The sequence below is a fragment of the Physella acuta genome, unplaced genomic scaffold, assembly GCF_028476545.2.
Source record: "Physella acuta isolate Inbredline_101_S28 unplaced genomic scaffold, ASM2847654v3 ptg000524l, whole genome shotgun sequence".
Taxonomy (NCBI): Eukaryota; Metazoa; Mollusca; class Gastropoda; family Physidae; genus Physella; species Physella acuta.
The window spans coordinates 104,126-121,765 of record NW_026732043.1 but is presented as its reverse complement, the minus strand read 5'-3'; the positions used below and the strand labels follow the sequence as shown (position 1 = coordinate 121,765).

Below are 17,640 nucleotides of genomic sequence, written 5' to 3'. Positions count from 1 at the left end.
AAGTTGTAGTGTAGCTGCTCAATTTGAGTCCCAATCAATTGTTAGTCTTTATTGTGAATATGTGTAAATCAGCATAAAATGAAGGCTACTTGTATAAATATATATTAAAAATGTATGTATGTATATGTATGTATATGTATATATATATATATATATAATATATATATATATATATATATATATATATATATATATATATATATATATATATATATATATATATATATACATACATACACACATATATATGCATGTATGGGCATTTCTTAAAAAAAGACACTATGTAGCATATGCTGAATCACATTTTCCAGTCTCCATGGTTGCATCCTACTAACTTAGCCCAATTTGTTGTTACCTATGGGAATGCTACCTAGGTTAAAATAGTGCATGCAGTTTTTTATGTGACATGTATAACTACCTCACAAAATACTAATATATTTAACTATAATCTTTCTTAACAGGTCAATGACATTAGAATTTGCTAAATTTTTAATATCATTATCATTTGACAATAATTATTAATTTTTACAGTATTCTTATTCATGTAATTGATATTTTAAAAATTTTGTATTCTGTAAAAAAAAAAAAAATAAATAAAATTGAAATTATTGCATACACTTTAAAAATTTACTGTTTTTAATTCTATTGCAAATTATATCATATTCTCTGCATTTGGGGGTTAATGTTTCAATGTTTTATTTTTCCTGTATTACACTTGTTTACTTTTATTCTAATTTTTAGGTAGTGTCAGTGACATTAGTTTGATGGATTTACAGTTTAGTGTGTAATGTACATTATTAAGCATATTTGAGAGTAACACACAAGTTTAATTGATAAATATAAGTGTTATTAATTAATAAATTAATTAAAATTTCCTTCAACCTTAAAATTCATCTAATAACTTGATATACAGTATTATAGCTTCACAATACTTTTTATTTTATTTTTCACTTGTAATAATTTAAACATAATTAGTAAATTCTCATTAGTTGGCAATTTGATTTCACAAAAGTTACTAGAGGTTTTTTATTCTAAACTAACCGAAATACTTGTTTACGTTATTTCTTACTGTTGCTGACAATCACTTTTACAAGTGGTTATTACATAATAAAAATGACTAGGTTAAGTTTTAACACTTTGTTTGCAATATGTTAATACATTTATCATGTTAGTTAGATAACAATTAAACAATTAACTGCCTATTATTTTTAGTTATTTTTATGCATGTTTAAATTTAAAAAAATAGTGTTATTCAATGTAAGATGGATTTAAAACTTAAGTCATTGGCATCACACTTTCATTTTCTTTGCAGTTCTGTGTGCTAAATATAGGCTAAATTTAAAACATTCCAATTCCCTCACACACAAAAAACTAATTTTATTTAAAATGATAGAAATCTTTCTCCTACCATAATTATCAGCATATAAGACATTCATTTTTCCTAAAACATTTCCTTCACCATAAAATATGGAGTGGTAGATTTTCTATTTTAAAAAAAAAAGTTTCCTTTAAAAAAAGAAGTGTGTGAATTAAGAACTACAGTGCCCTAACAGTTTTTTCCGTGCTGATTATTTGTTTCTCTCTAATTCTCTTACAGTTCAACTGCTGCCTTATCTAAACATAAATAACTGTATTTGCATGAATGCAAATTTAGTTTTCTATTGTGACTTATTATTAGTAAACATTTCAAAACTTTTAAGAATGTTTAAAATTAATATAGAAACTACTTTAAAAAAGGGTTTAATATAATTCAAATAGGGACAAAATTGTAATTTGTTTATTACTTCTCCAATTTAACTTCAGTAGAAGCTGGAAAATGCTTTCTTTAATAAAGGACAAATGAAAGAAAAAGCTTCTCACATTTACTACCAAAAAAAATTTTTAATAAATGAGAGGACATTGAGTGCATTCCTACTGTATACTTGTGCAAAAATATGTGAACTAGCTATTGACTTTTGACAAGGTTGCACTATAAGTTAACCAAGTAGGTTCATATACATAAAAGTTTTGCTTTTACTAAAATGAACTGCATAATTATTTTTTTTTTGCATTGCTAATTATGTTTTAATAAATGGCTGCCATTTGCTGTACTTGCTGTTGGGGAGTGCAGAGGAGATCTTCCTCTTACCAACACTTTCACTTATTTTATGGTCACACTAAATTTAGAATGATAAAACTCACACATAAGCATTACAATTGTAGCAATTTCCAAGTAGTTTCAGTTTCTTGTGCTCACACCACTTATTTCCAATTTTTGTCACAAGGTAGGTATTTTCACATGAAGAACATATTTCGAAGTATAATAATCATCCATTTACAAGGAATAAATCGCATCATTTGTTAACAACCTGGCAAATGTAAAATATATTCTTTTTGGGCCTTAAAGAGCTTTAAAAGCTGTTACAATATTTTCTTTCCATTTCTTCTCACAGTATTGCTCCTATAAACATCTATCTTTTATATAAATCTAATATAAAACTTGTGCAATTATAGTTACTATTTAAACTCAATGAAATCTATGTATTTACTTTATATTTCCAACTATAAAAATAATATTCTGTTTCTAATTTCAAAATATTCACTTGCTAAACTACTTTTAAAATGAAACTTATTTTTAGATAATTCCAAATCCTTTTTACAAATCCTTATTTTAACATTCTGTTATGAAATGTAATTGTGTAAAATGTACTGCTTGTTTGCATGTTAGAACAAAAAATTGCAAACTGACACGTAATTATATTTAAAATTACTGTGTAAAAATTATTCTTATTTAAATTCCAATACTAGATATAATAATAATTATTGTCTTCTAATGCTATGAACCAAGGAATTAAATGGAAATAGAAGCTAATCATTCGTTTTCTATATTCATTTCAGGCCTTCTGTCTTCAGCCTTTTAACTACAATGATATTGTAAGAAAGATGAAACGTCGTCCCAAGAGTAGTGGGCAACGAAGTGAAAATAGTGAAACCGATATCTAAAATTCGATCAATATAATTGTAGTTAATCACTCGTCACCATTCATTTTACTGACATTGAAGGAATTTATTGGCTACCATTGGTGGAATAAAATATATTTTTAAAGAGGTCTTTAGGATTAAAGTTCTATTTTTTTAAACTATTGCTGCAGTTAATGCGCTATTTTTTGTTACCAGTTGCTGTGCTTACTACATCTTTCTTTATTTAAAGAAAAGAAAAAAAAATTCTCATGATTATTGTTTGGTAAAGTTTGCTTTTGCATAAATTTCTGTTTGAATTCCATGATTTTAACTAACAAAAGCTAATTCCAACATTAATTGTTTTGAATCAATCAGGCTGCAAAAACTTAATTTTATTTATGTTACAAAAAAAGTTTTAAAGTGGTTTACATTGTTCTTAAAATGAACATCTGCTTTGGTTTTGTGTTGACAACTTATCAAATTATAAATTTCAAAAGCAGCTGTCAACTTTTTATCATGACTTGAACCTGGTTACGTTGATTAAATGAAAGCACTATTTGAGACCTAATACCACCATTTTAAAACAATGTTATCGAAAGAAGGTGATTTCAATAATTTTTTTAAAAATCCACTGGTGGTAGCCCATAATCAAACAACTGATTACTTTATTTGTATATACATAAATCAACATAGCCATCTTTTTTAGTCTGTTTTAAAGTTTTATTTTCCACTTGAGGGTCATAAAACTTTTAATAGATATTATCATATAAATGCCCTATTTCTTTTCATACATAATGCTTTTTTGTTTGTTAGTACTTACTTTTGTAAAATAAAATATAATTGAGTTATTTCAATTAAAATAAAAATAGGACTAAGCTCTAGAATTTTATGCAATAAGATTTCAATATCTTAAAAGTAAGCAGTTGTCTTTTCTTGTAAGTCTTAGGCAGGGTATAATGAAAATAGACATACACTTTTTCAATATATGAAAGTGTGTGGACCATAATATATACATCATAGCAACCAGATAAACATCTCACTGATTCCTAAAAAAATGTTCTTTACTATTACTGGTTGAAATATATAATAAGTATATGATACCCAGGGTGCTGTAAAGGTAATGTTTCTATTTTGTATATTGAAATTTTTAAAACAGGACATTTAAATAAGAAACTATATGAAGAGAACTGAAGACTTAAGATCATTTAAAAAATGTATTACCTGCTTTTTACAGAAACAGAAATGGAAAATTATCAACATTGAAATACATTTATATTAGCAGTGTTTAAAATTATTTTTTTTACAGATCTATGTTTTAAAAGTATAATTTTAAAAATAATTTTCAATATATTTATATAATTTTTAGAATTTAATATATGATGTGTCCATAAATAATTATATCACTGAAAAGATTTTAGTTATGATTATTCATATATTTCAAGTGCATATTAAAGCAAACATTATTGAAGGAAAAGATTCCTTAGAAAATGAGGAGATTAAAGATAAAATTTTGTACTGTTGAAGTACTCTTCAAGACATAAAGATTTAATTAGAAACTGGAAAAGTGTATTATGCTATCAAGATTGCATGTTTGTTCATTAGTGGTATAGACTGCAATACATCTGTTAATTTCTGAATTTACAAACATTTTAATACAGCAACTTTCAGGCATAGCCATGTAATAACAATTTATCTTTGTAGCGTCCTATTTGTATGTCATAAATGGCTGTAGATTTAACTATTTTTAAAATGAAGAAAAAAGTAAGATGTGAATGTTTATTGCTCTATATATTCATTATTTTATCATGTGAAAGATTTAATTTTCAACTTAATTTTCATTTTCATGATTCAGTCAACATTAATCATTTAATTACATTTTTAATTTTTTAGTCCTCATGTAAAGTCTTAAAATGGTGATTGACTTGTAAATATGTTTGATAGAACTTGATACAGTATTTGAATAAGAGTTTTTAATAAGAGTCTGAAAGAATGAATTACTGGTTTTAAATCAAAATTTGTTTACCAATTATTTTTAATGTACAAGTGCACAGCCTGTTAATTATCAAATGTTTGGTATAGATTACTTGCTGTGCCTTCAGATTTATTGTGCTTGTGAGTTTTTTTTTTTGGTACATAGCTATCGACAGTAATTTCACAATTTAACAAAAAAAATCACATTTGTAAGTTACTGCACTAAAATAACTACTTGAAAAGGTGATTGTTTTGTTTGTAAATAGTATGAAAGTGATTTGAAATATTTTAAAATGATTTTTCCTAAGTTCTCCCATGTATTACCTATATGCAATTGATTCAATAAATAATAATTAGTGTTAACCAAAATCTTGAGGTTGATGAATTGACTAACATTTTGAATTTAGTTTTTTTTTTTTTGTTTGAACCCATGTGTTACTGTACTGAAAGGTGTGTAGCTTGTGTTTGTATAAATGTACAGAAATAGTTTGTGGTGTGCAACAGCAAATTTACTGAACTAAAGTAGATGGTAACAATTTGTATATCTAGTTTAGCCTGTGATTAAAAATAAGTAAATATTAAGTAGTTCACCCAGTCTGTTTATCATCCAACATCTTTTACCTTATATTTACAAATTAAATATTTAGATGTAAATAGGTAATGTAGGCGCTCTGCATGAACTGTGATATGTACAAAAACGTTTTAGCAAACACTTGTTTACTTATATTCTTGGTAAGCTGTTGATGTAGTTCACTTTTGTCTCCCACTATGGGTTTTCTTATGTTGGTCTGTAGCACACACAAGTATTGAAGTAATACAATTACTTTCTTCCAAAGTTGATTTGTTTATATAATATAAATTATAAATAGCTATTTCCATGAAAATAAATTATATGTGGGCTTGAGATTTTTAAAATTGTTGATATAAATTACATGCCTCTACACTTTGCTTGAACAGTGTATCATACTTTTTATATCACCACTTTGCATGTTATGCTATCAGTTTTAAATATGCAGATCAGTTATGAACAATAACGTTTATCTTTAATTCCCATCAGTTAAAATTTAATTAACTGAAAAATAAACTTCTAATTACTTTTCATTTTTGAAAACTACATACACAGCAAGCCTTTAAAATACTGATAGAAACATTGTTAAAAATTAAACATGAAAGTCAATTTAAATGTCACACCAGTATTCAGACATCAATGTTTTTTATGATAAAAAATTAACTACATTAGGGTCCATACTGAAAATAATTTGTATCCTGCTAGAATAGCTATGTTATGTGTCTGTTCACATTTTTAATAATGCAGAAACATTTAATAAAAACTTGATACTACTAGAGCAGTATTTGCTTATGGTGTGAAGTTTGCTTTGGAATATACTCTTAATTAATAGATAGGCCTACATACTGTTGCACCTTGAATATTATGTGTTAAAATGTGTTTTTTTTTGTGAATTCAAGATAAGTAAAATTATTTTAACATCATGTAACATCTTGAAACAAGTAGTAGAAAGAAGTCGGTGTCCACAATGTGTATTGTAGATCTAGAATCTCGATATATTTGTATGTTTACAGTATTCATGCTACAATAGAATAGTTAGGTTCTAAACTGACCTATTAGAATGTTAATTTCCTCTCTAACTTGTCAGTATTATATTTTAAATCTATCAGCATTGCTAAAAATATTATCCACTACATTTAATATTTCATTTTATCTGGAAACATATTATTTCATAAAAAGAATGCTGATGCGTTAATTTTAGCTTCAATTTGATAAAGCTAATATTTCATTTAAGCTAATGACATTTTTTTTATTAATGCTAATCACTAGCCTTTTCAACAAAGGTATTAAAATATATCCATAGATAAAATCAAAACAAGTAGTGTTTATTGTAACAAGATATGTAAAACTTGTTTCATATCCTTTAAACCTCTTGCACAGCATGCTTACAATATGAACATGGTGTAATTCTGAACTAATGAATTTCAATCAAATATAAGCTTTACTTTATTCCAATAAATCTGTACATACTTTTTCCAAGATAGTCAGTTTTTAGCAAGTTGCATTTTCTGTTTTGGATTGGATTTTGAACAAACCTTTATTCATTGTCTGGATTGTGTTATCTCACTTGTTTTCCCAGATTTATCTGTTCTTTGCTCCTCATTTTCAACTATTTGCTCCCATTTTTTTACATGCCCTATTTTAAAAAATAAAATTTCTTAAGAACAAATATATTCTTTCTTCATTGTTTAAAAAAAAAGTTTTTAACCATAGATCTGAAAGATAGTAAGGGTTTATTTTTAATTTTTGTTTTTCTTTTAATAGAAGGGTACAAACTTAATTTTGATCATTTTTACCCATTGCACTATGCAATAAGCATAATTAAGTAATGGAGTCATACACCATTGACAAAAACATTTTTTTGCTTTTCTGACTTGCAATAAATCTGTAGTTATTCTTCTTCTTTCTTCTTCGTTCTTAATTATTAGTGTTGATGGGGGTCGAGATTTATCTGCCAGTGAGTTTGAACTAGAGACTTTGTTCGAATTTATCAACCATGACCTTTTTGCAGACTCGACCACGCCTCGAACACAATTAAGCGGTATGTGTCAACTGGTTATGCGCCATTGAGGCCATTGACTCCGATTTCAGCCTGCTTTTCTTTTTGGATTTGCTTCCATAGCCTTTGTCCAACCAAGAACAAACTACAAGGCAGCAGTTGTTTAATTTTGGAGTTGTCTCTCCTAGAAGAGTGGCTGTCCCCAGCTAACGAGCCTCATCTGCTCGAGGGTTCGAACCATGAGCTTTACCGACGCGACCACGCCCACCCCTGTAGTTATTCTAAAAAAAGATAATGTTTACATCTATTGTATAGGGAAGGATGTGAAATAAAAAAGTAATTCAGAAGTTGACATCACAAAAAATTTAATGATTATAAGTTCACTGACAATAACACTGCACTTGATGGTTGCCATCTTATCACTGTACAATACATATTCAATACATTACATTACAATACATAAATCATTTCAGTATTGAAAATAAAGAAAAATGTACTTTTGAAAAATAAAATCCAGTTATTAATATTAGTGTAAGCTGTTGTATTTAAATACCAAAAGCTTGTAACAGGAATTTAAATCTTTTGATCCGAAAAGGGGTCTTAGTTACAAAATGTGGATTCATTATTTGAAAGTAAATGCATCAGGCGAAAAACAATAAAGTAGGTGATTTCTAAAATAAATATAACTTATTGCAAAAAAAAGTTTTCGTTTAATGTTAGTTTAAATTTTGTGAAAGGTTCTATGCTAACATGACTTACAATTTATTGGAGATCTTTGCAAGAAAAACTATTATTGCCTACCTTTTCTGTAAAAATTTGACAATAAAATTTAAAGTTTTTAAAAATAATCATCAAGTAAATTAAAATTGTAGTAGCATTTACTACAACTAAAAAAAATTGAAAACAAAAACTGCTAATTTTGTCCTCATAAATGCAAAAAATAGTAAAACTATAAATTAGTCCATTACAAATTGAGTGCACTTTCATAAAGCCTAAAATTTGGGGATTCGACAGAAACTATTGTCTAAAATAAAACAAACACAACTGAAATGTGCATAAAATAATATCTAAATATAACAAAGGTGTGAATCTCCCATTAACTTTCAGCAGATAGCAACAGCATTCCGTTGTGGCTTGTTGGACTTTAACATGATGTATTGAGATGCAGCACAACTTAGTAGGCCCATTAATCTTAAATTCTATCCTTTCAAATATACCCTTAAATAATTCTTCAAAATATCTGCATAATATATATATATTTATATCAAAGACAGCAAAAAAATGTCAAAAATGTAAATACATTTAGCCTGGTTATCAGGCTCTTACAATACATGATACACTGTAGGACAAATAGTTACTAAACAGGAGGCCTACTACAAGAGACAAGTAAATACAGAAGAATCACACCAATTTTTAAATACCACTATACAACAGCAATAATACATTTGTTCTTTATCACATTCAGTTGTATGAGCTGATAGATTCATTCTCAAGACAAAAGTGTTTATGTTAAAAGGTTGTGTTAAACAATTCCAGATCAACAATGTGTACACGGAACAAACTGATCCATGTTTTTAAAAAATTTCACTCTTGATTAATCCCAAATATTTTAACTTGAGAGATGTGTTGACTAACAATAAAAGCAGGGTGGAGATCAAACACACACAGAAAAATATTTTGTAGATTGGTTTTAAGATGGATAGAAAGAACTGATCTACTAATCAAGAGGAATGGGAGTTTCAACATGTGCACAAACTGTATAGCAGATTTTTCAATATGTATATTTGACTAAATGACAGATGTAAGAGGAGTGTAATTTGTACTTCACACAACATTTAGCATTATTTTAAATAAAAGCCAGCATTCTAACAAAAGGTTCATAATGCTATTTACCAAAAAAAAAGACCAAAACTTATAATTACTTCGAGTAAATTAAAATAAATTTGATTTTTTTTCCTGTTGTGTTGACGGAGAAACAATTTTATAATTAATTATTAATTAAGTAAAGAATTGTAAAACAAATATTATGAGACACAAGACTAGATACATCTAGTCTTTACAACAAGTTTGTTTTATAACACAATCAAATACCAGTGACTATACCTGATGTAAATTATCAAAAAACTGTATAAAATATTTGTAAACAAAAAAATAAATTTTTCCTAAAGTTTTTTTTTATCTACAACAAAAAAATATCATTGTAATCTGTGTACCCAAATATGTATATATACAATGATTAAAAATATTCTGGGTATTTGAATTTTTAATAGAGGGTGTAAAAGATAGCAATGAATTTGGCAGAGAATAAGTTGTTATCAACTACTGTCATGATTAGGTAGAATACATACATTAGGTATAATGTAACAAAAGAAACAACTAAAAAAAACCCCACCTACAAATTAAAACTAACCAACAAACCAAGCCAATGTCAGAATACTTTTCTCTTAAAAGAACTGTTCACCACCCACAAATATTTATAGCATTAAAAAAAATAGTACAGGATAAACAATGAATAACAACATCTTTTCTTTTATTATTAGCAAACTACATACACTTTGACTAGTTATACATAAAATTGGGCAAATTATATATATATATATATATATATATATATATATATATATATATATATATATATATATATATATATATATATGCAAATACATACATGTGTTCATGTTGTAGCAACATTACAATAAAATCATATTTCATATTACTTTAAGTGTGGTTTAATTTAAAGAATTTATTACATTCATTACATAAATTGTTACTATTTCTAGTAGATAATAGTTTAAGTAAATTGCCAGAGGAATAAATATGAAGATTTTAATTTCATGATTAAGTAGTTAGATCAACAAAATTTTATAAGCAACACCTAAAATAGCAGAACTATGATTTTGGTTCAAATAAAAAAAAACAATTATTAGCCTGTCCATGGGCTATTAAGTAGATAATATATATTAAAAAACGTTTATGATGGATACATTTTTATGATATGAAATATATGGCAATAAAAATTTGTAACTAAGTTCCAAAATTTTCTCACATTGTATTTGTTTCAGGGAATTCTAGTAAAATTTATTAAAGATCATAATTTAAAAAATTAACATGCATCTTTGATTTCTTAGTTTTCTTTTTTTTTTTAAAATAATGTTAATTATTTTTATTTACCTACATATACATCTGACTTATACTTAGAAACAATTTTATTCTTGTAAATTCAAGATAAAATCCTGATATGAATTAGAAATTTGAAAACAAAAACAACTTAAAATTTAGGTTGTAATTTCTCAAAAATATTGTAAATATTGATAATTTGATATGAAATAGTATTTATAACAGTTTTGTGAATTGGAATGGAGAAATGTGCACAAGCAGTGGCAATACTAAAATTAATTAGTTTTTGGATAATTCCATTAGGAAAATGTTTATAACACAGAATATTAACAATTTTAAAACCAAGTTGCTTTATCAAAATAATGCTTGATTTTAAAAACCTTATTTTGATTTACAGCAGGTTATTAACTACTATCACAGTATCATTTTTCTTATATACTAACTAACTCTAGAGTGTTTTTAAAGTCTCAGGCTCTAGAACTCAAATTTCAAACAATAAAAATACACAGCATTAGCAAATGTGATCAGGTGAGTTATCACCCATGCAACATGCTACAAGACTAACAACCAAACAAAACCCAACAAGCTACGAGATACACTGACAAGTTTAAAAACTTGTGATTCTCTTGACTAAAAGCTAACAGACGTCACTGAAAAACCCTTGCTAAAACACACATCTGAACTCAAGTGCTACATCAGAAATAAAACTTGCCCCAGTCGCCTGGGTTTTAGGAAGACAGAATGTTTTGCTATATGAAAAGAATAGGGTAAAAGGGCGACATTCTTCATCACGATTTGTTTGACAGTTTGAGATTTTAAATATCACACTGGAACCATTTGTCCTAAGAACTGTAACTTGATGTTATTTATAACATTTTTTATAGTAAAATGTTTACCTTAAAGTAAGAGAGTTGAAAGAGCCTAAGCAAGATCTTGAATCAGCCAAACTTCAGGGACAAAGATGACAAAATGGAAAGAAAAGCCTTGCCTAGCGCTCAAAAGTTTTTTAAGAAAAAAGTATTAGAGTAGATTTTCTGTTTGATGTTGATGAACTTACTATCCAAAATATGTAATTAAAATCTAACAAAATTAAGAACTTCATTTAAATTTTTAAGCTTTAATAAAAAGAAAATAGCAAGTCAAGCTTATATAAAATTTGTATAGCATTTATTGACATAAAAACATTTAATAATAGTTTACTTTATGATTTATATTGAATCTTTGCTTAAGCAAATGTTAGGACTAAGTGACATTGTTAAAAAATGTATGGGCTTAAATGAGAATATTAATTTAAAATTACAATGATGATACAGATCTTCAGAATACATTTTATGAAACCATACATTTAGATTTAGCATTAACAAATAATCAGTTAATATTAAATATTTATATTTTTAATCATTACTTTTGGATAAATTACTTTCTGAAATAAAACTGATTGCAAAAATTTAAATTAGATTACTGATTTCATACATGCAGTTGTTTAAAAAAATGTGAGGACAGAATGATATAGCCTGGTGCATGTCATTGCAGAAAGCAAGCATGATATTGGTCAAAAGGAATGTTAAACAAATCTCTTCTAGAAAACAAGAAGCAACTCAAGAGATTAATCACCAGAAAACAACAAGAAACAAACTAATTCAAGGAATGGAAATTTCAAGAACAAAACAGGATTAACTAGTGCTAGATCATTGAATTTTTATAATACAGAAAGCAAACCAATAAAATAAATAAAAACATGAAATTCCTGTACATTTTCTAGATATGCAGTACATTCCAAACAGACAACAACAAGTGGATTTTATCACTTTGGAGACTTTTCTTCAAAGTCTTTGATAAAACCAAAGTGAGGTTTTATTATATCAAAAAGTAAAAGCAAACAACAAGATGCTTTAAGTGCCTGGGTTATTGAGAACAGCACAGTACAAGGAAACACAGCCTGGAAGTTAAAATCTCAGTACACTACTGATAAAATAGGAGAAGCATTTCATCATGGTATTTCAACAACGGGCAGGCAAAAAAAAAAATTGTTTTAGGAGAGTTTACATTGCACTTACGCATAACGTCTGCAGCTCAGAAAAACTTTGAATGTTAAAAATCTGAATCAGAGTCCCTGAAAGCAACATAGTTAATCATTAAATGAAAAAAAAAATAATTGTGTACAAGTAAAAGGTGCCAGTTTAAGTACCTATTCTATAGTCCATCCCTTTGACCAAAGAAGGGACAAATAAACATGAAGTGCTGTACCTGCAGATCTTAGATTTCAACTCTAGTGCATATAGGTTAGATGTGCTAGAAACTTTTGTACAGCTTATTGGAAAAGGAATGTAATGGCCATTTTAAGTAGTCATCGTATTTGATTAGTTGTGCAAATAAATAAATAATCTGGATATGTATATAATTTTAAGTAAATGATATGTTGAAAGGCGTGTTTATCCTGTATATAACACTAACAGTTTTTTTTAAACAAGATATAAAAGACTAAATATTTTTTCAATGCACAACCATATGAAGAAAAGCAGTTATATCCAAAGAAAGGATATTTTAGAGATTCAACAATCAGATTTTTAACCACAGGACAAAGTAATATAAATGTGAGACAAACTGTCGATTAAGGGAAATGTGCTGCTGGGAAATGACTAATTATTATCCAAATTAAATTTTTAAAGTAGATTAGTTTGTAAGCAAAATAAATTTAGTCATAACAAGCACACATAATTGATGAACATTAAAAGACATTACTGAAACTCTTCATCAGAGTTGAGCAGAGTTGTCTTCTCATTGAATCTATTTTTCTTTGCGGCAGGAGCCCCAGAGCTGGTGGCGCCCTGAGCTGGAGGTTGTTGTTTGCTTTGTTGTTGTGCTGCTGCTGCGGCACCACTAACTGCATTTCCAATGCTGTTAGTTATTGGCAACGGTGATGTTGTCTGGGGGGTTCCATTGGATATGGGACGTTGTTGCTGGTACTGATAGTGGTCATTATTCCAAGGTCCATCTGGGTGGTCTTCTTCTGAGGGCTTCATCCCTTGCTGAGTATATTGTTGATATTGGGGATGGAAGTTATGAATGGCATCCTAGAAAAGAAAAATATTTGTTATTCAATACTAAATCTTTAAGATTCAACAACCTTAAATAGTTACCAATAACATTCTTCTTTACTGGTAGCAAAAAAAAAAAAAACACAATAAAAAAACATAGCAAAATGTAAGATAACCAAATGAAATAAAAATTCATAAGCATTCAGGAATAAAGATTTTGCCCTTACCTGCATGATATCTCTGGGGTTCATGGTTTCCTTGAGACTGCTGGAGATAGACTGCAGTGAAACAGTTCTGCCATGAGTGCTGGTAGGGCCCGTGCTGTAGACACTGTGTGGAAATGCAAACCTTAAAGCCACAGAGGCAAGAAACATTTCCATGCAAATGAAGAAGTTCTGCCAGCCAGCTGACACCGTACCCACATTCACAGCTTTGGATCCGTTTTTAGAAAATATGGGGTCAATGACATTAGCCTTTTCCAGGACAGCAAGTACCACACCTAAAAATACATTGTCAGAAAACTTTTCATGTAACTAACAATAATAAAGGCCATTGATGTGTGTAAATTGTTTAATTATATCATTATTGAGATTAAATAATACATTATATCATTTAGAAAATTTATTATAGATATTACAATAGTATAAGAAGTCAATTAAAGATATATTTATATGGAATAGTAGGATTTTAAAAATCTGCAAAGTATTAGTTAATTATTAACATAACAAATTACTAATCAAAATAGTAAAACATCACTAAGAGTCTTAAAAATTTGGTATCAGATGAATAACAAACACTACTTCACTGTGTCATAGACTAACCTTGCCAAAAGGAGAGAAAGATAACAGATTTAATGATGCAGAACTTGAGGATAGGATCAAATGGACTAAGGAGATCCCTTGTGGCCAGGTAAAACATAATGAGAGCATACAAAGCTAAGCTGACAGAAATGTTGTAGATAATCGTGATGTACAGGTAACCACTTGCTGGACTGTGAAATGTGAAAAATACATGTGAACTATTATATATTTGCTAAATCTTTCAAACTATTAGCTTAAGTAGTATTATAATAGCTATCAAATGCTATGTTATGAATAAAAAAAAAGTTTTATACATTAATAACTAAGTAAATGCTCACGAAAAGTTTCCATCCTTATAATAGCCAAAAGCTTGCAGCAAGAGAGTTAGTATTGCCATGACTGGTTTTATAAAGCAAAACTGTAGTGTGGCCTGTGGCATGGATTTGGAAACAAAAAATATTTACTAGGATATTTAGTGAAGAAAATAAAACATGGTGAGCTAAAAATTTTAATTGTTTTAAAAATGAGCAAGTACACTGGGGCACTTGAGTGTGAACAAATGGGCAAGATAATTTCTATATCACCTGTTTACAGAAGCGTAAAAATCCAATGGTGTACTGTCTACCAGCAAAGCAGCATGTACAGTGTAGCCAGCTGGACCTAACGGAGACAGGCAAACAGCTTTCAAATCACAGGAAAATAAATTTACCCACAAATCCATTAACCAATTCTTTTACACAGTGATCAAATCACTTTCCATGATTGTAGTTTAATAGTTTTTTATTCAATAACTATATAGTTCGGTCACTGTTTGTGTTCTAGAAATAACAATCAGCAATATTAATTTATCAAGTATACTAGAGTAATAGCAAATAATTAAATCCAAACCATATGTTTCATAACAAGGCAAAACACATGTGGTTAACATTCCTCTACAAGGCTTTAGATTTCAGCAAGTAAATTGTTTCTTACTGTATTGGTTTGCCTCTAATCTCAGACATGATAGCCCCTTCTCCTCCAAGATATTCATAGCATAAGCTTAGGAAACTATAGATGACAAAAGCTGTAAGAACAAAAAAAATATCAACTGAATAAATAAAAACAACCACAAGAAAACAGATATCAAAAAGGGTTTTAAATAATTCTTAAACATGTTTTAAAAAAAAACAATAAAAATTTAAAGCTCATGTTTCAAGGATAAAGTATAAATAAAAACCAAACCTTCATAGCAATCCCTGAGACTGTCAAAGTAAACATAGTAATTGTCTTTGTTGAAGAACATTAGACTGAGAAATGAGTCGAATGAGTAAATTGGAACAATAAACAGCACTCTTACAATCCATCTCTGCTCATTAGGACAAGTGTAATACCGAAGATGTAAGTAGATCTGAAATTTAAAAATTTCATATTGACTGACTTGTGCTACCTACCGACTGAGAGTGTACTATAAGTCAATTTCGTGACAGTTTTTACTCTGTGAACATAGTTAATATTTATTTATTTTTTATATAATATAGATAATTATATAGATATTATATTATATAAACAGATAAATTATGTAAGTTTCAATTCAAGTTTTAAAAAAATGAAAAATAGAAATAAAATGCTATTTGAAACTGAGTCTTTTTCCATTTATCACAGAAATCAGAGAATAAAAATGGATTTGCTTTTACAAAAGTACAGTGTTTCCTTTCACTAACAGATCATAAACAGATACGAATAATGTAAATGCAAAGTTGTAACCTGATGAACAGTGATTAAAATTGCTGCAAATGCAAATGTTCCAGCAATGCCTTGAGCTGCTGCTGTCTGCAAGAAAATGAGTGGCTGGGTTATGTTGTAGTCAGGAGTACTGTTCGTTTCAGAGGCTGTAGAGATGATCGTAGAAACAATTGTAGATGTAGAGGTGGTGATAGAGATTGTTGTTGTCTCCTCTGGAGTTATTAGTTTCTCTGCCATTGCTGGTTTTTATAAAACCAACAAGCAACTAAATGAATTCATCCAAAACCTGCTGAATTAAAAAGGTGTTTAAAAATATGAAAGAATAGAATGTTAGATATGATGGCAGATAAGTAAAAATTTTACTAGCAGGACTAGAAAAGTAAACAGTCAATTAGAGCAGTGACAGAAGAATATTAAAAAGACCTGACTGGGAAGAGTGAAAAAAAAACCTCCTAGCCTCACTTAATCAAAATCTAATAATTATTTTGTGAAACTACAAAAAAATGAATGATTTTCCATTTTGTGCCAGAGAAATTTGCAATCTTTTAAAATTTAGGCCCTATAACTATAATAAGAAATACCTACAGGTCTTTTACAAAATAGGCCCTAATCTTAATTACAGTTTGAACATGCAATTTGAAATAAAATTCTGAATTTGATGTAGGCCTATGACCTAAACAAAGTCACTAAAGTGTCCTAAAGCATAGCCTGATAATAAAATACTAAAAATACTATAGCCTACTTGATTTTATACTACTTCTGACAATTATGATACAATAATAATAGGCTAATAATATTAATAATAACCTACACTAAAGATTAAACTTCACTTGACTTAAAGATTGATAAAGTTATTTAAGTAAATTAAATAGTAGCACTACTACTACTGATACTCAGACTATAACTAATTATTAACTACCACTCAATAACAGGACTTCTTATTACTATTAGTCTATGACATGTTAATTAAATGTTAGCAGTGTCGAAAGAACTGTTATAAAACGAACTGAAACCTGCCCAACCCCATTCAGATCAGCAGATCCATTCAATGGCAATGACTCAGTCACCAGTGGTCTGTCATGTCTATGGCACAACTCAAAGTTACTTTTCGTTGTGTCTGTGTTGCTATTTTTAAGTTTTTATTTTTATACTTAAAGCCAAAAATTAACTAATCAAGTTACTTATTAATTAGAATCCTACTAAAATATGTAACAGGATATAGATCTAGACCTATACATCACTGGGGAATGTTACCAAATATAGCGTAGTTGATAAATTAACAATCTGTTACTAAATTTAAGAGAAATATCAACATACTTTTCATAATGCTAAGGAAATAATAATAATATGGCGAATACGGAAGTGACGCGCGTAAGCAAATCGTAAGTAGGGTATCAAAAAAGTAATTTTAACCTATTCCTAAAACAAATCTGCATTAGAAGTATTCTAAAAATAATTTAACTCTATCATTGAACGTCTTTTAAG

At 28.3% G+C, this 17,640-nt stretch overlaps 2 protein-coding genes across 16 annotated transcripts in view; one reads left to right on the top strand and one right to left on the bottom strand.

The window, feature by feature from the left end:
• The window catches only part of LOC131945103 (calcium-activated potassium channel slowpoke), a 39,977-nt gene extending 32,827 nt beyond the window's left edge, over window positions 1-7,150 (top strand). For 9 of the 10 annotated variants that reach the window (XM_059306096.1, XM_059306094.1, XM_059306093.1 and 6 more), the window contains one exon: window positions 2,878-7,150. In XM_059306096.1, the coding sequence (XP_059162079.1) occupies window positions 2,878-2,982 (105 nt within the window). In that variant the 3' untranslated portion in view covers window positions 2,983-7,150. The remainder of the gene's footprint in view (window positions 1-2,877) is intronic. The other variant, XR_009387108.1, reaches the window with a different exon arrangement.
• On the bottom strand, window positions 6,992-17,518 carry LOC131945104 (transmembrane protein 184B). 6 transcript variants are annotated; one of them, XM_059306106.1, is made up of 11 exons: window positions 17,410-17,428; window positions 16,177-16,444; window positions 15,655-15,820; window positions 15,406-15,496; window positions 15,018-15,093; window positions 14,772-14,863; window positions 14,455-14,624; window positions 13,861-14,132; window positions 13,338-13,669; window positions 12,653-12,708; window positions 6,992-7,115 (listed from the first exon to the last, which is right to left on the bottom strand). In XM_059306106.1, exons 2-10 carry the CDS (start codon window positions 16,390-16,392, stop codon window positions 12,687-12,689), a joined length of 1,437 nt encoding a protein of 478 aa, XP_059162089.1. In that variant the 5' UTR covers window positions 16,393-16,444; window positions 17,410-17,428; the 3' UTR covers window positions 6,992-7,115; window positions 12,653-12,686. The 6 variants fall into 6 exon arrangements, with proteins under 6 accessions (XP_059162089.1, XP_059162086.1, XP_059162087.1 ...); XM_059306103.1 differs by lacking the exons at window positions 6,992-7,115; window positions 17,410-17,428 and adding an exon at window positions 17,473-17,518 and having other exon boundaries at window positions 7,827-12,708; XM_059306104.1 differs by lacking the exons at window positions 6,992-7,115; window positions 17,410-17,428 and adding an exon at window positions 17,473-17,518 and having other exon boundaries at window positions 7,827-12,708; window positions 16,177-16,441.
• Between the last annotated feature and the right edge of the window lie 122 nt (window positions 17,519-17,640).